Below are 26,280 nucleotides of genomic sequence, written 5' to 3' on the forward strand. Positions count from 1 at the left end.
AAATCCTTTTATATCGTTTTCTTTTCAAATTTCTATAGCTTATTGTTTCAACTCCAAGATATCCACCATCTTAAGCTAATCAGGAGCTGGCTGTGCTCATAATTCAGAATACAGGAATATACTCAAAAAACTGTCCCGATTCACGCTTTTGATCGGTTTTCAAAATTCTATCTCCATAAAGTACAATATGCAATAAATTCCAATATGCGAATCTTTTTCTATCAATTAGAAATTTATGTAAACTCGAGCCGGGTAGATCAGCCTACCTTCTTCAAGCAGTGAAAAACAAATATAGAGAACAAGTTTCAGTAAATAATATATACCATCTTTGAATCGCAATTCGGAACTCCAGCTGCAGCTCTCATTTCAAAGTTGTTGGTTTTGAACTATGATGAAGTTTGATTTAAAAAAATTCTTATAAAAATCTAAATTTGAATAAAGTTTTACAAATTGCATTTATTTTTGGAGAGTGTAGCAAAGCACACCGGGTCAGCTAGTAACTGAATAAACTCAGCATTAGATTGTGCCGTTCAAAAAAAAAATTGATTGAGATTTAATATAATTTAAGCAAAGCATCAAGCTGATTCAAGCACTAGGCTGCACAACTGCATCACGTTTATTGCGCACCGCACAACCATGACGATACTACTGTGATATCATATTTACGTGCATGTACGTACAAACATTAAAAAATATGCTTTTTTTTCCCATGGCACTCATTTCTCACAAGCAATAACTAGTGTTACACAAACCAGGAAGCATAAGCAGCGTCTAACCTACACACGCGCATTTCGGGGATAAATTTATCGTATTGATTCTTGATATGAAACAATAATTTCTTGAAAATATCATTTATTTTTCAAAATGGCTCGGAAAATCGGAATAAAAAGTTGGAAACCATGTTTCGAGCGTTAATTTAGCTTAAAAAATCTTCTTTTAATTTTTTTTTTATACTATGACTAGCTGTCCCGGTGTGCTTTGCTACACTCTCCAAAAATAAATGTTATTTGTAAAACTTTATTCAAATTTAGATTTTTATAAGAATTTTTTTAAATCAAACTTCATCATAGTTCAAAACCAACAACTTTGAAATGAGAGCTGCAGCTGGAGTTCCGAATTGCGATTCAAAGATGGTATATATTATTTACTGAAACTTGTTCTCTATATTTGTTTTTCACTGCTTGAAGAAGGTAGGCTGATCTACCCAGCTCGAGTTTACATAAATTTCTAATTGATAGAAAAAGATTCGCATATTGGAATTTATTGCATATTGTACTTTATGGAGATAGAATTTTGAAAACCGATCAAAAGCGTGAATCGGGACAGTTTTTTGAGTATATTCCTGTATTCTGAATTATGAGCACAGCCAGCTCCTGATTAGCTTAAGATGGTGGATATCTTGGAGTTGAAACAATAAGCTATAGAAATTTGAAAAGAAAACGATATAAAAGGATTTTTAATAACCATTTGCAAACAGCTTTTTTCACAGTCTTCGCCCTTCAAAACAGTTTGAATATGCCAAAATTTTTTATTGTGCCAAAATTATGTTAAAAAAATGTTTCGAAGGAAGCTAAACATGTGGACATGACACATTACTTGATTTGACATGGTATGAAAATTATCCTTTTTATACAGTGAAACGTTCTTTTTTTTTATAAATTTATTAAAGCAAAAAATATAAATATTTAAAAAAAATATCAGTTGCATCACTAAATAAATTCTCAGCGGTTTTTATTTTCTCTCAAAGTCAAATATTCAAAAACGTTGACAAAAACCAATTTCTTAGTTAACATTTGTCCCATATATTGGAGCAAGTGTGAACGCAAAGCTTATTTTCAGATGCGTCAGATAAATGGCTTTAAAATGGATTTAATACGTATTTCTCTTTGTTTGTTTTATCAAGTTTCATTGATATATCTGCAGTATTTCTACAGTATAAATTTATGTTTCTTACTCCACTTTTAACGAATGCTGTTCAAAGCAAATGACCTTCATTTACAAAATCATTTAAGAATTTTGAATATCCGCTTCAGTTTCAACATTCGGAATACCCCCCTGGTCTTTCCTACATATTGAATAATCTTAAAGATGCATTTCTTGAAAGTTCGAAGTTTGCCCTTGCCCACCGTGTAAGTTGACTGGAGGGAATATTGTTTTTAAGACTTCAAGGGTATAATAAAAAGCGGATCAAAAGTCTCTTTTATGCAGCCATGTAACACAAAAACACTTTTCATGTTTTCATGTTGAATTGGTTTTTAAGCTAAAAGTACGATGTTTTTTTTTCAGAATTATTTAAAATAAAAAGCTCCCATTTTCATTTCTAAATTCGTTTCAGTTGTGTGTTTGGGCCGAAGTAACAATTTTTATAAGAAAACTTTTTTTTTTATTTTTTTGTAACAGAGAAAAATTGAACTTTTGAACATGCTCTAGTGTTCCGTGAATGACAATTCTTTCGGAAAATAAATTCCCTTACTTTTGGTCAATAAAAATCAGTTTATTGCACCGAAACCTTTCACTTATGCACACGTCAGTCCTATCTTATCTTATTTAAAGAAAAGGCTCATGATTAGTTCATGTTTCGGATCGGATTTGATCTTCTTTAAATTTAAGTGGCAATGAATGAAACTTCAGTTAAGTACATTTTTACATGTTCAACAAAATGTTTCCGATCTACCTCTGTAGAAAACATCTTATTCATATTTCTGTTATCAATATGATTCAAAATAACCCCGTAGTCGCCACCCCTTGCATTGAAAATAATCCCTCAAAGAAAAGAAAATCTGTAAAAATGGATGCCATGACTTTTCAATTTCAGATTTTGGAATGTAGGTATATGTTCTATTCGATTGGCAAAATGTCAATCTGGGTCACATCTAGGCGTCATTCATAACCTGTACAAATGAGCTAGGAATCAAGTAGAAAAAAATCACATCAAGGCTTCATATCGCCACGCCTTGCATTGAAAATATGCTTGGTTGAGAAAAACGCGCCAAAATATTTCCACTGATCAGTATGCTATGTCATGGTTGCTATCCTCTCGAGACGTTGGCTCGCGACGCCTCGACCATGGAGACGAAAAACAAACCGCCCAAAGGAAAAAAAATCTCGAGAAAATGGATGTCATGACTTTAATTTGTTTCGAAAAACTACAAATTTTGTATGGGAGCCCCCTCTCTCTTAAATCGGAGCAGTTTGTAACTATTATAGAAACCATCCCTGGCCCCAAAAACCCTCAGATGCCAAGTTTCACGGTGATCGGTTCAGTAGTTTCCGATAGAGTGTCCGTCCCGGGATTTCCCGGGCGGGAATTCCCGGGAATTTGAGAAATTCGGGAATTTCCGATTCCCGGGAATCATAGTTTTATTCCCGGGAATTCCCGACCTGTATGAAATTATTTCTATGGAAAATCCTGATAGCCTCCGGAACCATTCTCAATGTTCGTTTTGAAAATGTACTCATTCAAAACTCATTGAGGGTATGCCAATTCCTGTAATAATAGACATTTTGCAGCCATTTGGTGCAATTTTTTTTATTCAAATAGGTAGATAAGTTTAAAAATAGCAAATGTGTTTCCACACCGTTTTTCTTGAACGAAAACCCAACACTTAGAAAAATATATGAAAAATCGCGCAACAGGTAGGCAGATTGTGTTTTCTCGAAAGTATCATTTATGCACTTGTTTCTTTCTGCCTTTGAAAGCCAGATGAATTTCAAAACTTAAAAATGAAGAATACATTGTTTTTTTTTATATGAAGAGCAAATATATTAAGTGTTCAGAAAAACGAAAAAAGCTTGGAATAATCGAAAAAATAAAAATTTTTTTGTTTATTAACCCCTAACTCCAGAAATAAATTCTTCATTCAACTTATTCAGATTATTTTATAGTTCGTTTGACTATTTTTAATTTGTCATTGTTGAAAACAGTTTGATTTGTTTGATAAAAAATGAGGTAAAAAACATTATTTTTTATTTTTTATTTTTATTTACATAGTATTCCGTCTCACGACATAACTTGACGAACATAATTCCTAAAATACACTCGGTTCATAGCAACCGTTCTCTAATTTCTTGGTAAAAAACATTATGAAGAGAATAATTTGAACAAATTATGGGCTTGTTTGCACGAAAGGTTCGATAAGATATGTATATTTCAATTGTAGTGCATATATTTTACATGTTTTTGAATATTTCCCGGGATCCCGGGAATTCCCGGGAAACAGGCCACCAGATTTCCCGATTCCCGGGAATGGGAAAATGGCCGGGAAATGGACACTCTAGTTTCCGAGTCTATAGGGAACAAACAGACAGACAAACATTCATTTTTATATATATAGATAAGTCTGTTGGGATTTTTTTTTCAGTCAAAGTGTCTGTAAGTGTTAGTGTGTTTTCGGTCTTCGGCTGCTTTCGGATGGGCTCGGCTGCTAGGCGCGTATTAAATATACAGCGGCGAGTATTTGCAACACAGTTTTGTTTTGTGGCTTTGAATATGGTTTTTAAAAAATCAAGATTTCATAGAACTAGATGAATTCGAGTAATAAAAATCATAAGCATTTGTAGAAATCACTTTTCTTCAACGAGTACACTCGATTTTTACATGAAATGTTAGTGGAATGCATAGCAAATGAGTGATTCGCTTAGGTGGGGCATGTTCCCCTGTTTAAAAGTTGATGTTTTATCGACCTTCAGTTATTGTCTGCGAAATTGTTTTTACTGTGGTTTGTTAGAATAGTTTTTTTTTCTTTTTGGTGGGAATAGTACTGTCTCCCTGGATAATTTAAACACAACTTTGAAGAATGTAAAAGCAAAAGATTACAAAAGAAAATTGTCTGAAAATCATATTTATTTACTGTACAAGGTTTCCAAACAGTAAATTTATTGCAGATAGGTTGTGAAACAAGCGGGATATCGTAATTTTGAGCAAGAAGTGTTGATCTACATTCTAGAACTCATAAAGGAGGTTTTTATGCTTTCGGGGAGCGTCTTTAAAAAGATTATGATGTAAGATTAAAAATTTCATTAACAGAAGTTTTTTTGAGCACCTGAAAAAAAATTGTAAGTCGCCAAAATTCAATTAGTGTTATATGGATGGTCGAAATTTACTGAAAACAGTTACATTTATTTTCTGGCAGCACTGTAGAGCATTAGTTTTAATATAAAAAGTTTCAAAATAACATAAAACAAAAACAAAATAATGGCAAACAAACAATTTAAAACATTGCATAGTAACAGGGATTCTAATTTCACAGTTACCTTTCAATTGATTTTTTATAATGAAAATATGAGAAATAGTAAAAGCATAACTTAAATCTTTGTAACTGTAACTCGCCTGTGTTAACAGATATTTTCTTTTGGTTGAACAGTGTTGCCAGATTGAATTATAATTTAAAAAAAAATCTGTTTTTCGATAGAAAAATCCACGAGAAATTTGAATGTTTTTGATGATTGCCTTAGAGCTATCCGAATGAGTACGTTACTGTTTATCATTGGTTGCATCATGAATAGGTATTGGGAACAAGTTTTCAAGGAAGTTTAAAAATAAGGACCATCCTAATGTGCATCTAATGTGTGATTTCAAAGCCCCTGGGGGAAAATGAATGTTAAATGATTTAATACGTCCGACGATGTGTGGAGCAGTGCTAGCTGGAATAGCATTTGCTCCCTCTAAGTAGTATGTTATTGAATGTAAGCGTTTAATTTCATTTCCGAAATCGGATTTGAAGTTGTCAGTCGGCTGAAATCGGATTAAAACCATGGATGGTGGCGAGATTGGAGCGATTTCAAATTAACCAAAATAAAAAAAAACCAAAAACACCAATCAATTTCAACCGACGACGACAACAGATTGAATCTGGAAATTTGGTGAAGACTCACTTGGTGGATACAGGAGGTAGTCGATGTCGGTGAAGACGGCAAAAGGCACTGCACTGAACAGACTGACAAGCCACAGACCGGCGATGATTCGAACAGGCCTCTGCAGTCCGGACATCGTGTACAGGTGCAGCGGATGGCAGATGGCCAGAAAGCGCTCCATCGAGAATGCCACTATCGTTAGCACCGACACGTAGGTGGACGCCTCGGACATGAGGGCCCTCATTTTGCAGAACGCCAGGCCGAGGTTGTACGGGTACTGGTGCCAAAAGAGGCTGATCTCGTACGGGAGACCTGGAAAGAAACGTATATTGAAACGTTAAATTGATTTCCCATAAAAAAACTGTGTGGGGAATTGGGTGAAACGAGGTTAATATAGACAAAACCTTAAAACATATAGTTATTCAGTTTCTCAAAAACTTTATAAATATATTTCCCATTTCTTTTGATACTTCCTTCACTTATTCAAAAGACAGACACTGTCTTAGCCTATTTTGGTAACCGTTACAAAAGGGTTCCTAAATATTATAACTAAAAAAAAAACGTTCACACACATATAGGATCTCAGTGAAACTTCATGTTGCTTTGAAGAGATCTTCTTTCCTTAACTCTAAGCCGTCATTTTTCGAAGTTATTATGGCTAGCATCTTACAAATGCTCAAACCACCAGACCACAGAAAGTGTACTATGTATGCCATGACCGGGATTTGATCTTATGAACTTTAGCGTAGATGACTTGAACTCTAACCACTACGCCAAAGCCGCTGGCTTAACTGCAATATTTGAGAAAAATTTGTTTTACTATTTTGAAGTACGATTGCTAAACAACGTAGCTACTGCTTAGTCAAGAACATTCTGGCAAATGATAAACAATTTGATGTATTGAAATTAATCACAAAATTTTAAGACTCTAACGTCCATTAGGTTTTATCTTGCATGACAATATTTCTGATTTGTCTTGAATGCGTTGCTAGATTCTTATAATGCAAAAAATAATACCGGGGGTCTCCAGATTTTCCCCAAAATTGAAAAAAATTTGGTTCATTTTTGCGACTTAAAAACACATGTATTTTTTCAGATTTCTAACATTTTTATTTTTTTAGTTAGCTTCGGTTAGATTTTTTTGTCAATAAAAAATAACCATTTTCAAAGCTACATAACTCTGTTATTTTTCAACGGAAATTATAAAATAGCACATCAAAATGCATTGAAATTTTATCAGCTTTTAAAATAAAATAGTTGAAAAAAAAAATAAATAAAGGCCTTCAACATGAACAGTTGTAAATAAACTTTAAATGGCGTCTAAAAGTACCGTTTGCACCATCGAATATTTTGCAAAAAATACCATTGAATAGCTCAATTTATGATGCAACTTTCATCTGAAGACACCAAAGTGAGCCATCAACTCCTTGAAGAGTTATGAAAGAAATAATGACGATAAATCTCTTTTTTGCGACGAAAACAAACAATGGTCGAACAACTGCACTCACATATGGAGATAACAAGCACTTCTAACAACATGGAAACAAAAGGACTTACCAAAGCAGGTAAGAAACACTACTTTTTCGTGCTTTGTAGAGTGTTTGCAGCATAACTGACTTAAAATTTTAACCAAAATTCTAAGTATCGTATTGTTAATGTGATATAACAAATAATGGAAATGTTGCTTTTACAATCTAATCATATGCTATATAACTTATTAACTTTTCGATCAAAGATCATTGTGAAGCATAATCAATACCAATAGAAGAAGATTCAGTCCCTGTGTTTGGGATCACAAAAATGTGATTAAAAAATGAAACATAGACGTGCTTTACATAGTTTTTATATCGGGAGCTAAGCACTGGACACCAAAATCCTTTCCCATTGATCAAAAACAAAGAGTGTGGCACAAATGTAGAAATAATCGAACAGCTCAGTATGGCCAGCCCAGGCTGTAAAAAGCATCATTCCCATTGTAGGTAATATGACATTGAAAATATGATACTTTTACCGCATTCGTTTTCTCCATTTGCCCAGTTTTGAGGTTTACTATACTAGAACGAACATAATTCGTCGTCAGTGTTTTGCTACCTCGATCGCTCACAAACGAATCTTCAGTGTTCCACCGTCCATTTTAAATCAAATCCTAAGAATTACGGATGCAAAACTGAGCGCATAAACTTCTATAAAAAACAGCAAAATTTGCCAAACTTGTTGTGACCTGGTGCAAAACTGGGTATAAACGAAAACGTTATTATATTTTAGGATATAACATGAAGTCAGTTTAGCTGCAACACTCTACCGCCCCTACTTTCATAACAGTCCCATATGCAAAAACAAGCAAGTGAGAAAATCAGCTTTTCCTGTTTTGGAATACATTCTTAAATTGTGATCACCACTTTCGTCATAAACGAAAACCGTTTCTAGGTTGTCATAATAATTCGTAAGACCTGAAGTTTTCGAAATTGGGTTATTGGTAAGGTCGAGAGCACCATTTTTATTCATTATGGGATTGTTAATCGACCATATTTGAAACTTTTTTCAAATCTACTCGCATAACAGTCCCATACAGAATATTTTTTTCTTAGCAAGCTACTTTCTAAGACCTCAATTTGATCATTTTTAAACTTCTAAATGCAATTTTCAGAAAAAGAAACATACAAAATATCGTAAATTCCACATTGTAAGTTGAATCTTTTTACGATTTTTGATTGCATTCGATAGTTTTTCGCTCAGGAAGTCATTCCTAAGGAAGTCAGATCTGCTTTCGAAAACTCGTGTGTATCATTCGCCATCAAGTGAGTTAAATTTTTTTAAATGATTCAAAGTAATAAATCAAAGACTATTTCGCCGAAAGAAGCATTGAAAAGTAACCAAATCCGTGGTATTTACCTTATGGAACTGTTATTCGGGTATATTTCATATAGGACAGCCACAAGTTGATATTTTTTTCGAAATTTGTAGAACAAAACCTCTTTTTTTAGTGTTTTATTTTGAATCCCTATGTTGACCTAAAATGACGAAAATTCATATGGGACTGTTATGCGAGTAGAGGCAGTCTACAAAGCACAAAAAATAGTGTTTTTTACCTGCTTTGATAAGTTCTTTTGTTTCCATGTTGTTAAAAGTGCGCACTATCTCCATATGTGATTGCAGTTGTTCGACCATTGTTTGTTTCCGATGCAAAAAAAGAGATTTATCGTCATTATTTCTTTCATAACTCTTCAAGGTGTTAATGGCCCACTTTGGTGTCTTCAGATGAAAGTTGTTTCATAAATTGAGCTATGCAATGGTATTTTTTGCAAAATATTCGGTGGTGCACACGGTACTTTTAGACGCCATTTAAAGTTTATTTACAACTTTTCATGTTGAAGGCCTTCATTTATTTTTTTTCAACTATTTTATTTTTAAAGCTGATAAAATTTCAATGCATTTTGATGTGCTATTTTATAATTTCCGTTGAAAAATAACAGAATTATGTAGCTTTGAAAAATGGTAATTTTTTATTGACAAAAAAATCTAACCGAAGCTAACTAAAAAAATTTATATACACATGGCCGATTTTGAGGAACTTTCACTTTATTCCCAACTTAACTAAGTGGAACCGAATACCGACGAGTAAAATAATTACAACCAATGTTGACTTGGCGGAGGTGGCAGCTAACTGATTTTATTACTTGCTTCGAAAACAATTGTATTGAGGTCATCACAATTCTACGATCAGTGGATTGAGAGTGAGTTCTCAATAGAAAATTCACTCCGAGTTTTGTCGCTGCGGTGGCTCGTTTTTTATGACAAGAAGTTACGATCCCAAACATATTCTTAAAAAAAAAATCCGTATGTAACCAAAGTACAACGGAATTCTTAATTAGGATGTGCGTTATTGATAGACTTGAATGTACATTCTTAATTTGGCCAAAATTTAAAATGCCCATCTTACCTCGTGTGGCCACCATGCCTTTAGGTCCTTCAAAATGTTAAAAAAAGATGGTAGGGGAGATAAGGGCATAACGAGCACCCGGGGCAAGCACTCCTTTTTTTCACGAAAGAACGATTTTTTTTAAAACTCCTGACGATTCCTGATGACTCTTGGCTGATTTTTTGAGGAATTATTCATTTGTACAAATTAAATTTGACTCTTACGAATTCTGTGAACGCTTCAAGACTTCAAACATTTCTTTTGATCATTGAAGCTAAACTTCTCTTGACATCTTCATGAAGATTAAAAACTTAATTAAGATCAGAATCAGGATTAGAATCAAAATTGGAATTAGAATCAGGGTTGAATAAGGACAAGGGTCAGGATCAAAATCTTGATCTGGATCTGGATCGTTGTCTGAATTTATATTTGTGTATAAATCTTGTGTACTAGTTCACAACAAAAAAAAAATTGACGTTTTGCCTAAAAAATTCGATCATTTCGCTAACTCTTAATAAATCAGAATAATGGTTACAATTTTTAATGATCGATGTTTGAAGGAATAAAAAAGAGAAATCTTGTTTCAGTCATTCATATTGATTCATTTGTAGCTTTACATCATTTCTGAAACACTACTTTTAAGGTTACAACGTTCCTGAAGAGTATTTTTAATGCTAATGTGATATCAAAATATCTTAAGCAGGGATTTGTCCCCTTTGAAAATCAATAATTATTTCACTTATATTAATTGTGCGTTATGCTCATAAATGACATTTCATTTAGGGCAATTAATCCTTAGAACAATATCACAAAACTTTGCGTACATTGATATTTAGACATATTTAACGCATTTTTCTAAAAATCACATCCAAACTCTCTGGGACTACGCCTTACGTTATTTTAAATATAAATAAAGTTCAGCCAGGGCCGGATTAAGCCGTTGAGGGGCTAGGTGCTGATCTCTGATGAAAATCCAAAATCAAAAAAAATATATCCAAAGAAATAAATTCGAATTCCATTGAGATACATATAATAATGTAAAAGAGTATAATTTAAAACCTAAAACCTGACGTGTTTCGATAAAAAATAAATAAAAATACGAGGTGTTTTTTTTTTATTTTTTGGTTGAAGGGGCCCCTTGAACTTAAACAAGTGTGAACTATTCGAGATGTTCTCAGCTAACGATTTTCTGAAACGCTTGATAAAACATTGTTTAAAAAAATCAATGTATTATTATTTATTTCAGTAAATGATTTCTAAAAATTCGCTATTTAATGCAAATTTATCGTTATATTTATTATTAATTTTTACTATCATCCTATAGGATGATTTTCCCACCCATTTATTTTTCTTGAGTGTTAACAGAAAGCATCAAATACATTTTAATCATATTGACATAAATGACAGCTAGATCCAACAAAAAAGTTTAAAATGTAGGGTAGATAAGGGCGTAATGGCCACCTTACGAAGGACGCTAGTTTAACCATAGAAAACAGCTATAATTTATGAGTTACTTCATTGTTTCGTGATCAGACACTAAAAAGGGCTAAAGGGCTTAAATTTGAACAAGTAGATAAAATCGTTTGAAAATACATTTGAAAAACTACTAAAAACTGAATAAGGGCATAATGAAAAACCCCACTGGGGCAGTATAAGCACCATTAATCGGGTCACGATGAGTATTTTCTGCCGTTTAATCTAGCAGCGGATTCAACTGTCAACTGAATTCTAGAGATAAGTTCCATGATTTTTTTGGAGTTTCAATGATTTGAAAATTCGAATTTAAATGTCTTTTAATAAAACAAACTATATAAATGAAAACTGCAACACTCTATTAATAAATTAAATGTTTTCAACGTTTTTTCTGTAAGTAAAATAGGTAATTATTATATAAAAAGTGCATCTTCAATCATTCAAATCTCTACTAGTTCCACCGATTTCCCCGCTAATTTCAAATGGAACTGGTTCCGCTTATCATCAAAAATAATCACAAAAAAGTGGGTGTTGCGAAAATGTGCACTTTTCGATGGAGGAGCCTTCCAAAATTGCCAATAAAATACACTAAATGCTTTCTATAGAGCTTCAGCAGCTTTTAAACCCATCATAATGTATGAGACAATTGTAGATCGTGGCTTGTTACAACTTTGTTTCAAAGACAGCGAACCTTTTTATCCAATCTACAATGTGTCAGGTTCAAAAAACTATTTTTTCATGAGACTTTTTTTTACTTTGACTGTAACTCCTGAGGGTGATGTGATAGGACTTTGTTGTATTCAACAAACTTATGTATTTTGATCAGATAAACAACTTTGTCGAAGACATTAAAGCCTTAATTTGACAAACAAAAAAGTTAGCATTTTTATCTCGCTATCGGTGAACCCCTCGGCAAAAATTTTTAAACTAGAATATGCTTCATGTAAAACTGAACAATGTCGCTAAAAACATCCAATATCTAACTCTTCATCCCTGGGCGCTATTAATTTCGTACAGCTAGATTGATTTTCTGCACCACTGTGCAGTGGACCCGAGTTCGATTCCTGGTCGAAGTGATTTTTTTTTTCATTTACCATTTATGATCGATGCATTTTGCACTAAACGGTGAGTCGTAGATCCATCAAACAAAGCATTACCAGAAAAATGTCTGTCTGTTTGTAGAATACAAACAATTCACACACACTCATACATTTTATTTCTGGTGCTTTGTTTGGTGGATGATGCTGCTACCTGAAAATGCTACAATTAAAATAATCGATTATAAATGGTAAACAAAAAAAAATCGACCTCGACCAGGGATCGAACTCGAGTCTTTTGATTACCTCTCCGTCACTTAAACAATAGGCTATATCGTCAGATGCAAACTGGTCAAACTGTGGCTCCATAATTCAGTTGACTTGATCAAGTTGAGTTCGCTGCTAGATGCTGTGGCAGAAAATGCTTATCGTGCCCCGATCAATCGTGCTTTTATTATTTAATATAATGAAATTTATTATAATGAAAAATCAAATATTTAATGATGGTGAAAATTGAGGAACAAATTTGTACATCATGTTGCAGTGCGTATCTTATAGATTAAAATGATTTAACGATCAAAATATAAGCTTGCCAGATACTTTCAGAAAAATGCGGGACATTTCACGAAAAAAGAGCGGAACATCGCAAAAGAAAGCTAACTTTTTTTACTATTCCCATACACATGGGATCCTCTTCAGCTAACATTTGTCAGAGAAAGATCAAATAAAGTTTGTTTAAAAAACTGAATTCTCAAGAAAACTTCCATCTTTGTAAACTGGGAATACTTCAGTCGAAAATATTGTAGTTCAAAGTAATTTAAAATCCCAACTTGAAGAAAGTTTTTATATTTTTAAACAGTCGTTTTTGATCATCTACCAGGTTTATTTAACTCGTTAATTTAACTCACCCATTCATTCATTGAATGATTGAAAAAAGTATTTTTTGCTCGTTAGTCCTGTTCTATTTTATCTAGAATTATACTTTTTCCTTAAGCATTACATTCAAGGGATTCTTCTAGGGTACCGGTGAAAAATCTTGAGCCATCATCATTAGGAAGCAACTTAAAGAATTTTTTTCAATAGAAAATATTAATATCACTAGAACGTGCTAGAAGAATGCTTAACTGATTGCAATTTCTATGATGATGCTAAGATAAGCTTGCCAGATTGTCCGGTCTTACCCGGACGTGCCCGAATATTTGATACAACATTTAGGAAAAGTTCATTCCAGCCCGGTTGCATGGATTTCGTAGTAAAAGCCTGGATTCAATATGTTGCAATTGAACACAAAAAAAACTTAAACTGAATTATTATAATTTTTTCATTTTTGCGTTTAAAAAAGATTTTTTGAGCGAGTTTAATTTAAATCATGAACAGTTTCTAGGAAGCCTAAAATACGATTTAAAATCTGCAGATGTGATTTGATGTAAAAATACATTTTAAAGTGTATTTTTTTTAGTTGAATCATTCCATGCTTTTGACCCAATTCTATCGGAGATACCCAGATTAGTCCTGGTTCTAAGATAAAATGCCCGGTCCGGATATGCCTGGAAGATATTTTGGCAACCTTAAATGCTAAGAACTAAACGAGTTTTTTAATCTTATCTTATATGAACGTAGAAAAAAAATTCTGCTTATTTTGAGGAAAAAAGGAATCTATTTAAAATTAAACGCGCAATCTCCGGTTCAAGTCCTGCCGGTGAGCCGTTGTATCTTTCTCGTAAAATTCATGATATTTACGGCTTATGTTCTTTGATACCTTATGTTTCTCTAATACTTTCCATCACCTTCGAAAATTTGATTATTTTCCGGTACAAAGATGTGCCAAGACGAATTCATAACATAGTTATTGATTTTAGCTAGATTTAGGTTTTGCAGTATAAGTCAGTGAAACTTCAGAAAAGTGTGATTTGTCTAGACCATAACGGATAGTTAAACACATCTTACTTGTTCAAGATAGATACCAAAAAGAAATTCTATTGAGTTTTCATCCCTTATTACAGTTTTTCCCGCGAAAAAATAACAAATTAACAACAAAATGTTCAAACTGGCAACACTCAGCACAATACAAAACTGGCAAACGGTTGGGTACAAAGTGACCAAATTTGTTCAGATCGATCGAAGTGTTACCTATTTAATTTTAACAGTCTTATCGGCGAATGTCTCGTTTTTTAAGTAACAACATTTCTTGTTTTGAGAATCATTAATGGCTAAAAGAAGCTTAGAAAAAAATTACAGGAGTTGAAAATGATCGAAGAAAGATTTTATAAGAGACGTTTTCATTCAGCACGGACCAACTATTTTGAAGTAGTAGAATCGGAGAAGATTACGTGTACCAAAAAAAAAATTTCTCAGGAAAAAGCGGGAAATTTTGAGAAAAAAAGCGGGATGGCAGAAAATTTTCTAAAAAAGCGGGACATGTCCCGCACTTGCAGGACGGATGGCAACCCTATCTTAAGAACTTATTTTTCGGTGCTCTGAAATCATAATATTTTCGTCACTTGAGAACCTTGTGAGTTTTTTTTTACATATTTATGTGAAAATGATAAGAAGATTTAAATTTTGCCAAAATGTATGCTATAGGAACTACAGAAGTGTTCCTCATGAAAATTTATTTAAAAAATCCGTCGAAAGCTATCAAGAATCTTAAATTGTCAACCATTCTAGAGTCGTCAAATCTCGTCAAAAGTTATCAACAGTTGTCAAGAGCTAAAAGTTAATTCTTGGCTTTAAGGATTGTCAAAATTCAAGAGGAGTCATCAAGAGTAGTCAGGAGTCATCAAAAGTAAAAAATCATCCTAAGACAATTTTTTTCTAAATGCCTTTGTCAAAATGAAGGGTCATAAAGATAAATTGCTTTTAAAAAGATTTAGAGTCAACATTCGGTTAAAGTCAAAAATCGAGAACATATACATACCCCTTTTGCTCTGTGAGCCTCATGTCAAGAGAGATCGTGGTTCAAGAATCGTAAAGAGTTCGCCAGAGATGTCGAAATTCGAACATTGTCAATAGTTATTAAGAGTGTGAAAATATCGTCAAAGCTCAGAGCCATAAAAAATCAAAAGTCTTCAAGAGCCAAAAATTTCCACGATTATAAATTATCCAAGAATCAAATCTTGTTAAAAGTCAAGGGTCTCCAAGAGTCGTGAAGATTCTACAGTTGTCCAAAATTAAAAAGTATTCAAGAGCAAAGCCAAGTTAACAAAAAAAAGTAAGTCTTCTAGAGTGAAATTTTGTTACGTGTCCAGAGTCAAAAATGTTAAAATTTTGTAGAGTTTAACGTGTTGCGAATCGCAATTCCAACTGCATAGTGAAAAGATCGTATAAAATGTTGTCTGAAGTCAGTTTCAATCGGATATGATAAAAAGCCGCCATTTTTGAAAATTTTCAAATGATTTTGCCACCGCGAGGGCTTTAAGTGAGAAAATCACCGTCATGTTCTCTCTGCAACCAGCAGTGCATTAAGATGGCTAATAATCAGATGGGAATTGAGTGATATTGACCAATGAGAGAACTGAAAAATATTGTCGCTGGCAACGATTTGAAGGCTATGAGAGCGCTCTCTTGCATTCTTCCGATAGGTACGAATCAGGTGTCGGATAGCGCCCAATTGGTGTATATTGCCTTCATTTTAGTAGGTAAATGCTGTTTTTTAACATTCATACGATCAATCTATAATGTATCTGGAACGTTTATCAAAACAACATAAGAATATAGCTACAAAAAAGTTTGCTGGGTATCGGAAGTCAAGAGTTGTGTAGTAGAATCATGAAGAAGCAAAATTCGTCTTATCTAACTCCTATGAAAAAAAATCGTCTTAGGTTCAAAATAGCTAAGAGTCCATCACAGCCTAGAGTGATGACAAAGGAAAGACAAGAGTCTTCCTTTTTTTGGCTTTATTAGTGACACTTTACACCTATGAGGCTATTCGTGTAGGGAGTCTTCCTTTGAATGAATGAGATTAAGTATTTTTTGAATTACGGATTAGTTTATTTAGTTCATAATTTTCGATGGTTAATAATTTATTTGATAGAAATAGTGTTAATAACAGAAAACGCAATCGTTTAAAAAATGGTATAATTAATTCAGTTACCAAGAAAAAAAAAGTCTCATCCGAACGGCTCTCGGTTCATAATTGAATAAGTCAAGCTATTTCCCGCCCCAAAAAGATTCCTTTCCGTTTCGAGGGTATTAACATAATCCCGAATATGATAATGATGCCGATGGCTTCATAAAACTTGTTTATCCACCTTTTGATTACGGCGAATTACCGGAACCCAACCATTTCATTTGGTGGTACACACTGTTGGCTTGCAAGATGTTACCGAGGTAAGGATGAAAGCAAAAATGGGAAAAAATATAAAGATAACGACATCATCATTATTCGGGATCCACGTGGCGACTAGGCCAAATGCTTAGAATATCCGGTTTCTTGCATTCCGGATAGTGAACTTGATTGTTGATGGACTTTAGAAAGTTTCCCCAAATTCCATACATCCGAAATTGCGGGATTTGAAGCAAATTGTTCGAATAAACATAAAATTGCCCAAATCCTAGCAGCAATGTTCCTAGCGGGTAGTCAAAATAATTCGGACTTTTTGTTGAGACAGGCAAAGCTCCTAGGAAGTCTGCAGACCATCAAATTTATTTATTTATTCCATTTGAGTGACCAACGATGGGTGGCAGGGGACAGTAAAAAAAACAAAATTGCATTTTTCGCGTCAGCTGAGGTGTGAAACGAGAAGTCAAAAACGACAATCAATGAAATCTGTCACAGATTCCAGCTGAAATAAAAAAAACGTTGATAAGGGATTGATGAAAGATTAGATTATTTTACCAACGGTGGTCAAATCGTTATTTAAAAAGGAGGAAATATTTATTAATAAGGGCACAACTGTCGCAGTCTATAGCTAAAATTAGTCTGAAAATACGAAGATAAGCATATACAAAAAATGTAATCAAATTCTCGAACATAATTAAAATCCTATAAACACATGATTAAGAAGTCTGTTTCCCAAGTTTATCATAATAAAATTGAGAAACGACTCCAGCGAACTTTCCGGGCAAAACATATCAGATTGCCTTCCGAGTAAATTGAATTTAAAAAGAACTTTTGATTACACGACATGGCGACGCGAGAAACATTTCCACTCGGTTTGGTTCAACATTTTATTGCTTAATTTGCCCGAGCCCTGTGGCTAAATTTTCCACCCTCCATTATCAAAACATTGCCCGCGAACCAACGTTTTGTGCGTCCTCAATGCTCCAATCCTTGATGCCCCTCCCCCTAACCAACTGTTAATGAGAGGCTCTAATTTTAATTAGGCTTTTTTTGTCATCTCCAATGATTCCTCCCCACCAAAAGACGACAGAACAGACATAATTTCGATGCAATGGAGGAAACTTTTTCTTAAATTTAACAAGCTTGGAAACGATTTTTTAAAAAGTCTGTTTTGGGAGACTTTTTATGTCTAGAGGTTGGGTGGTTTTATTTCTCGAAGTTTCTTACCACCTCCTTCCCTGTTATGCGAAAACCAAATATGTTCGTGGTTGTGCTTTTTGTGTTTTTGGTGTGTGCTACTGGAAACTTTTTTAAAGGTGAATCACTCTCTGGAGCCACTCTTGGTATCTAGAACAAATATATTTAAGATACATGAGGAGGGGATTCGATTTTGCAACATAGATACATACATATCTGAGATGAAATTCAAAGCATTCGAAAACGTTTGCAAAATAACTAATGCTATTTTAGAAAATTGAATTCAATATACTCGTTACTTTAAATGACTTGAAATTTAAACTACACCTGAAAATGTTCAAGGAACTTCAAAGCATCTAGATTTCTTCAAGTTTTCTCATTGAATAAAAGTCAATGACTGTTAATATAACACTTAGGATTTTTTTTTAAATATACAATTAAAAACACTTGGAATAATGTGACCAAAATCAGCCGACAGTAATAAATCTTACGCGCTAGATACTAAAGTTGATAAATGACCTATTTAAGGGTCTCATGAATAATTCTAGATTTGAGGGTTAAAACACTTCAAAAGATGATTTGCTCTAGACAATTAAATAAAAATAATAGATGTAATAGATCTCAATTTAAGCATCCCGACAATCAAGAAGCTGTATGTGTTATATTTAAGAATTCAACTCTATGTAAGATAATTTTAAGTAGTTCGGATGACGGGCTCGGCCCATATATCTATATATATAAAAATGAATTTCTGTCTGTCTGTCTGTCTGTTCCCTATAGACTCGAAAACTACTGAACCGATTTTCGTGAAACTTGGCAGGTGGGGGTATTGGAGGCCGGGGAAGGTTCCTATTATGGTTTGAGACCCCTCCCTCTCTCAATAAGGGGCCTCCCAAACTAAAGACAATTTTTTGCATAACTCGAGCACCCATCAAGCAAATGGTATCAAAATTGGCATGGGGTGGTATTTGAGTACGAAGAATATTCCTATGAATATTAGGTACCCCTCCCTCCTCTCAGTGGGGTGATAGGAAGGGGGGAGGGGGGCTACCTTACAATTTTTCATATAACTCGAAAACTAATCAAGATATTGGAACCAAATTTGGCACGGGAAGATATTGGGATACGAAAAATATTTCAATGATTATTTGAGACCCCTCCCCCTTTTTGTAGAAAGGGGGAGGGGGCCTCTTTTATATTTTTTTACATAACTCAAAAACTAATAAAGCAAATGGAACCAAATTTGGCATGGGCGGGTATTTGGGAACGTGACATGTTCTAATGATTGTTTGAGAAACCTTCTTTCTTCCAGTGGGGAGAAAGGAAAGAGGGAGGGGAGTTTCATACAATTTTTACATCATAACTAAAATACTACAACAGCAAATGGAACCAAATTTGGCATGGAACCATATTTGGGTACGAGATGTGCTTCTATGAATATTTGGTATCCCTCACTCCTTCAAAGAGGTGGATGAAAAGGGGGAAGAAAGGTCTCCCTTACAATTTTCAGTATAACTGGAGAGTTGATCGAGCAAATTTAACCATGTTTGGCATATGAGGGTATTTGGATTCGAGAAATGTTTCTGTCATAAATTGAAGCCCCACCTTTTTTTCAGCGGAAATATATTAAAAGGGAAGGAGGAGCTTCCATGTATTTTTTTTGCATAACTCGAGAATTTATCGAGCAAATGAAACCAAATTTGGCATCAAAAAGTTTTTGAGTACGAAAAATACTTTTTCTATGTGAAACAAATCCTTTTTTGCAGTAAGATGATAGAATTGGGAATATAGGAAGGGAAGAGGAGGCTTACATTTAACTCTTTTTTTTTACAAAGTCCGAGAAATGGACAAAACTTAACATGAAAAATCATTTTGGTATGATTCTATGATTATCTGACACACCGTCCTCCTTTCAGTGAGTAGGTATATAGGAGGAGGGAGGTGAGCCCAATACAATTTTGTTAGCATAAGTTCTCAATTTATGCTAACGAAGCCAACAAATGGAAACAAATATGGCATGGAAAGGTACTTGGTTACGAGATATCTTTCTACGATTGTCATAGATCCTTACGCTTTACAATGTAGAGAGGGGAAGAAAGGAGGAGGGTCCATATAAATTTTTGTTGTAAAGCTAAAAAACTTATCAACCAATGGAACTATATTTGATATAAGAGGATTTTTGGGAACGAAAAAATTAGGTATGATAATTAAAAATCACGACCTGCATTCAGCAGGAGGTGAAGGTAAGGACAGAGAAGGGGCTCTCTTATCAGTTTTTCAGCATAAATCCAGAACATATCAAGAAAAAACAACCATATTTTATAAGTTAGACGGTTTGCGATTAATTTGAGACCGTCTAGACAGCTTCAAATTATCAGACCTTTAACACAAATTTATAGAGCGAGATTTTGAATATTCGTTTCAGTTATCTTTGTGTTGAAATTCCAAACTCCAGCTGCAGCTCTCATTTTATAGCGATTGCTTAGAAATTATGTTATAATTTGATTTAAAGTAATGCCAATAAAACAATAAAAATTTGAATAATTTCTGAAAATATCATTTGATTTTGAAAGGTGTAGCAAAGCACACCGGGTCAGCTAGTCCTTAATAAATAAACATCGATCCGTGTTTAAACATCAAAAATTAATAATTAATTTTTTAAAATGGCCGAGGTGATTCTGAAGTTTTTTTGACTTGAAAAGTATTGAAGTAGGTAAACATCAAATCCAATCATTGAACTTGTACTACTATAACCATTCCAGATGCTTGAAATGATTAAAAATATTTTCGAAATTACACAAACCCATATTGGATCTCCATGAAACTTGATGTTTTCTTGAAGAGAATCTAAAACTTATTATTCAGTCGTACATCATTCAAGGATATAATATGATGAATATGAGGCTGGAAGAATTTTTTCAGTATGGAGCCGGGCCGGAAAAATCAGGGAAATATCCGGGCAAATTTGATTAAAACCCAAGAATTACTCAATAAAAATCAAGTAAAAAAAAACTTAAAAAAAATTCAAATAAAATAAACAAATTTCTAATACAATTTGTTTTTAAGGTATGATTTGGCGAATAAAACCGAGGCTTTTTTCAATAAAATCTGAGAAACCGAACTGGCTGGACTTTTCTTAAATTTTGTTTTAAATATCCGGACAAAACTGGATAAAACCGGACAATCTGGCAACTTTTTGCTAACACCACCAATCCAGAGCAAGTGAAATATGTATGCCGTGACTGGGATTCGATCTCATGACCGTTGGCTTAGAAGACTTGACGGCTATCCTCTACGCCACGGGCGATGGCTTATCATTTTTTTGTCTCCAGTTTTTGGATTCTGTATCCAGCTCAGAATACGCAACTTTCATTGCGGATCATCGTTGAGCCACGAGGAAATGGTTGATAAGTTTTTTAAACAAATGATAACTAGAAACTTAGATCTAGAATTGATAGTTGATTTCTTTTTTGAAATATTCGATCCAAACCAGCATTGAATTTTGTTTCATATTTTAGATTAGAATTCACTTCCTTATCTTTCATTTTTTTAATTTTTTATTAGCAAGTTTGTCACTGTAATCCCTTTGAACCTAGTATTCTTTTCAAGTATAGGGGTTCAACCCCCCCCTCCCCCCTTTCATGGAGTTTTTTTCCAAGTTCAATTTTCAGATCAAGAAATGAATTTATTGTAGTAACGTGTTAGAAGATTGGCTCGCCTTTGGCGGAATTTTATCCGTAGTTTTGGCCTAACTTATTTTTATTGTTAAATTCGATTTATAATTTAATAAACCTTCTATATTGAAACATAAACCTTGACAAACAAAAACCCCACCTCTTCTTATGAATGGGTTTTTATTAAGAAGTGTTATTGAAAAAAGTTCAGAATTTGGAACCCACCGTTTCAACTTCAAATTCAGAATCAGTTTTTTTCAAAACTGATCCATTTTTAAACTTATAAACTCCATATTAAACAAAAACTGGAGATGATAGACAAAATCTGACGAAAGATTGAATTTCAGGACTCTAGAACCTACCAAGTCAATTATTAAAAAAATAAACACTAAAATGCTGTTCTCTGGAGATTTCAATTAAATTCTATAATCCTTTTTTTGTTAAATGGTTCGACGTTTTTATTGAAAAAAAAAATTGTTCTAAAATGTTAGAATTTTTTTTATTTAATATTTTGGTTTGATTTTGAAATAAATTTACCAAAACTTTTAGTCAAACTTATTAAATTTTGTGTAATTTATTTGAATTTTATTTATATTTATATTAAATTTAATTATCAATTAGACCGGAACAAATGTTAAATCCTTCTTTTGTCACTCGGAGTTGGAACATTGCGAGAAGTGGTTGATAGAAAATAATGCGAAAAATAAATAAATTGGAATAAATTTCACGAAACTTTGTATGCAACAAAATTGCATACTTTATCGTTGAACAAAAACTATAAATAAAGTTATTTGTTATCGAAAAAATCAATAAAATCGGGAATACAAAAGGTGAAATAGCTCCAATCTTTCAAACTTTTTTTGGTCTTGTTATTCATTCGGATACTTGAATTTGTTTTCGAAATTTACATTAAATACTTTAAACTTTATGTATTCCCCCATTCGGGTTTTTTGGAAGTTTCGAAGAGACAGAAGAAAAAATGATTTGATCCAGCCTTACGTGTTCTAAAAAAAAAAAATCCGTAAAATTCAAAATAATTTTTTTTCTAATCGAGAGTTCACATTACAAATCATTATTTAATTTTTTTTCAAATTCAAGATACCTATTACAGTGGAATTTTTCAATCAACCCTTGTTTTCAAAATGTAAAAAAGTAGTGTAAATTAAGATGATCAGAAATTTGAAAAGTCATTGTACGGAATACTTTTTCCTTCACTTCTGGGCTTCCGATTGGTGGTCAATCGTTCCTCGCACCGCTTAACCACTCGTGACACCGTGAAATTCACGATTCTCAACGTTTTAGCCATCCCATATCATTGCATGGTAAAATTTTCATAGTTACTAGTGCTGGTAACTATTACTAGTGGCTAGAATATTTTTAACATTCATTTTAACATTCCTTGTGTAAAGCTCTTTGATTTGGCATTTTTCGCGAAAATTTACTATTGCATGGTAAAATTTTCATAGTTACTAGTGCTGGTAACTATTACTAGTGGCTAGAATATTTTTAACATTCATTTTAACATTCCTTGTGTAAAGCTCTTTGATTTGGCATTTTTCGCGAAATTTTACTATTGCATGGTAAAATTTTCATAGTTACTAGTGCTGGTAACTATTACTAGTGGCTAGAATATTTTTGACATTCATTTTAACATTCCTTGTGTAAAGCTCTTTGTTTTGGCATTTTTCGCGAAATTTTACTATTGCATGGTAAAATTTTCATAGTTACTAGTGCTGGTAACTATTACTAGTGGCTAGAATATTTTTAACATTTATTTTAACATTCCTTGTGTAAATATCTTTGATTTGGCGGTTTTTGCGAAATTTTACTATTGCATGGTAAAATTTTCATAGTTACTAGTGTTAGTTATTATTACTAGTATGTATTTTAAAACTTGTAACATTGTTTGTTATAACCCTCCTCTCAAGCCTATTGCGTGCTTCTATCTGTTTACCATATCTTTTGATTTAATTATTCGCACAGATTATGCCGTCGGCCCTCAATTACGAAAACACGGCGAACACTCCGTGTGCTAAAGAGAGCCGCGCGCGCCGTCCGGTGAGCCGCCGTGTCCTCTCGGTAGATGCTCGGTGTTCCTAAACGCACGCGGCTAGCAAAACGCAAACGCAGTTTCCGAACCGCTCGCGCTCTCGAATAGGCGCGCGCGAATTCGCTCTGCTCAAAAATTTTCAATCTGCGTTTTGGTCGCAAATTTCTCGAGAGAATTTCGAGCAATCAAATGTGCCCGTGAACCGAGAACGAAAGAGCTGCGTTTTATTTGCTCTTTCTCATTCGACGCACTCCTGCGTGTTGAACCCTGCCCATATGGACAAAAGTCGTTAAAAGTTTAAATTCGATAAAATATTTGTTTCAATGTTCAGTTATTGAAAGTATGCCACAAAAAATGTGTTTTGAAGTATTTGGTCCAATTTTGATTTTTATCCCCTAAAATCCATGTCTCATAATCCGAAATTTTGGAGATTTTTGTCGTAATTTAACTCATATCTTAAAAAACTAAGTTGAGTAATCGGGCATTCAATGAATTTCGGTTTTTTTTTCAACTTCCAATTCGCGACCGTTAGATCCAAAATTCGTTGATAGACTGACTCGACACTTCTTTGCGATACGCTTTCTCATTTTTACTTTCATAATTTAATATTTTCGCTCTCATTCTTTCAATGTATTTTCTCGGGTATATTCACGCATATTTTGAGTTATACACGCTTAAATGTGTCGATTGCATATTTCATAATATATGCTCATAAATAAAGTTTACAACAGATTCAAAATTTATTCTTAAATTTTCTCTTAGTTACTATAATCACTACAATTTTCAATCTTTCTTATGAAAGATCCGTTGTATTTGTTAAATATTTTCTTTCATGATCGAATATGTTTGCTACTGATAATGTAACACATATTAAATAGCTGAATTCAACAATTTAGTTTGACCACAGTGGTCCTTTTTCGAAAAACTTTCATTGCTGTGGTATAAAAATGACCCTTCGTAAATTGCAAACATCTCTGTTAGCGAAAAAAACGCAATTCAGTATCCATACTGGGGGATCAGGATGAAATTCCCTAGCATATAAATATAAAATGATAGTGACGTCTTGTGACCCAAATTTGTTCTGCCTAGCTGAAGTTTAGTAATTTTTGTTGATGAAACATACAAAAATAATGGCAAATACAGAGATAGCTGTAAGGACCAAAAACGATTTTTTTTTCGCTCAAAAAATACTACACGAAACGCATTAAGTTTAAATCTTCAAATTGTAGAACAAAGAATTTGAATTTGCTGCAGAACTTGAAAAAGGTAAACAAAACTTTCAAAAAAAGTTTATGTTTTCAAAAAAATATTTTTTTTTGAGCCTTCTTCATGCATCATCTTTGAATCAATCCTGTGGCTGTAATGCGCAAATTATGCAGGTTCAGGCGTATTAATTTGGTCAAATTTGAAGTGTTTGAAGTACATAGATTAATAATAAGTATTTTATTAATGGTTGTTCTAAAAATAGTCGATATAACAGAATCAGCTTTTTGGTAGTTCCTATGGACCGGATAGCATTTTAATGTAGTTGAAAATTCATATTTACGACAGAGATGGCAAACTGGCATAGGATCATTTAGCTTGTGTATTCGATTTTGATGCATACTTACTTTTGAATCTTCTGCAAATGACTCAGATGACTTAAATTTAGCGCCTAAACCACTGAGTTAAATGATTCGCTTTACGTCAAATTAAGTTCTTTAATTCTTTGCACCTCGGGAAAATGTGAATTTTGTTGTTTGTGTTACTAAAATTTTGCTAAATTATTAAATTAATTTGGTTCATTTCTGTCCTGATCTGATATATAGTAGCGTTCCAAAAAGAATGAAATCGCGTGAAGCTGCGCCCCCACTTCCAATTTTGACAAGCTACAATTCTATCGGTTTGATATTTTCCATGAAATTTTCACACAAACTAGTTCAACTTTCTAACTGACGCTCTACAAAATTTTTAATCTTTACAATGACTGAAAACAAAGATACAGCTATATTATTGATTGTTGTATCTTTGAAAATTTTCATTGAAAATTCTTGAAATTTGACCCAAAGATGTAAAAATGTTTGATCTAGTACCAGACCAAGTTTCGTCAAAATCGATGAATGCGATCGAAAATGGTGCTGGATAGAAAATGAGGTTCATTATCGCCAAGCAGACGATTTCATTCTTTTTTGGACGGATGTTCGTATGGAAAACATCGTAATCCAAGTATTCCTGATTTTTTCTTTGACGAAAATAAAAATTTAACACAAAGAATGTTATAAATTTATAAAAATATCATTCGTGATTTGTTTAGGAATTAGAAATGTTTCAACAGAGTTCAAAATAGTTAAGAGGAACAGAGTTTCAGAAATGACCTGCAAAATGTACTGATAAACAAATTTGAAGAATTGTTGCACAATCCGATATTTTCCCTGGTTATGTATGGATCGTATTTTTCTATTTTTCAAAATCATGGTGTTAATTGTCCAACAAACGTTTCGTTAAGAAAACCGATACGAAAAATGTTTTATTACAGCATTACAATATAGGGTAAGTGTTCCTAATTTGGCATGTGTACCTAATGTTAACATACGGTTCGATTTTGACTGTTTTTTGCGTTAATTTTCACTTATCACAATTATAAAAAAAATTATAATGTAACGAATCATGTGAACTTTCATTTTAAAAACAAATAAGTTTTCTAACTCACAGGATTTTTCGTAAAATCCGGATTGTTTCAAAGTATGTCCAAATTGAATGAAATTGTTAGCGAATTTCTTAAAAAACACCTGTTTAGAAATGGAAGATTAAAGCTG

At 33.3% G+C, this 26,280-nt stretch overlaps 1 protein-coding gene across 1 annotated transcript in view; it reads right to left on the reverse strand.

Annotated features, from left to right (window-relative positions):
- Positions 1-26,280, reverse strand: part of LOC129753454 (neuropeptides capa receptor-like) — a 244,857-nt gene that overhangs the window by 47,757 nt on the left and 170,820 nt on the right. Inside the window, 1 exon segment of the mRNA XM_055749275.1 lies at positions 5,875-6,165. Coding sequence (XP_055605250.1) covers positions 5,875-6,165 — 291 coding nt within the window.

This window comes from Uranotaenia lowii, chromosome 3 (assembly GCF_029784155.1).
Source record: "Uranotaenia lowii strain MFRU-FL chromosome 3, ASM2978415v1, whole genome shotgun sequence".
NCBI lineage: Eukaryota > Metazoa > Arthropoda > Insecta > Diptera > Culicidae > Uranotaenia > Uranotaenia lowii.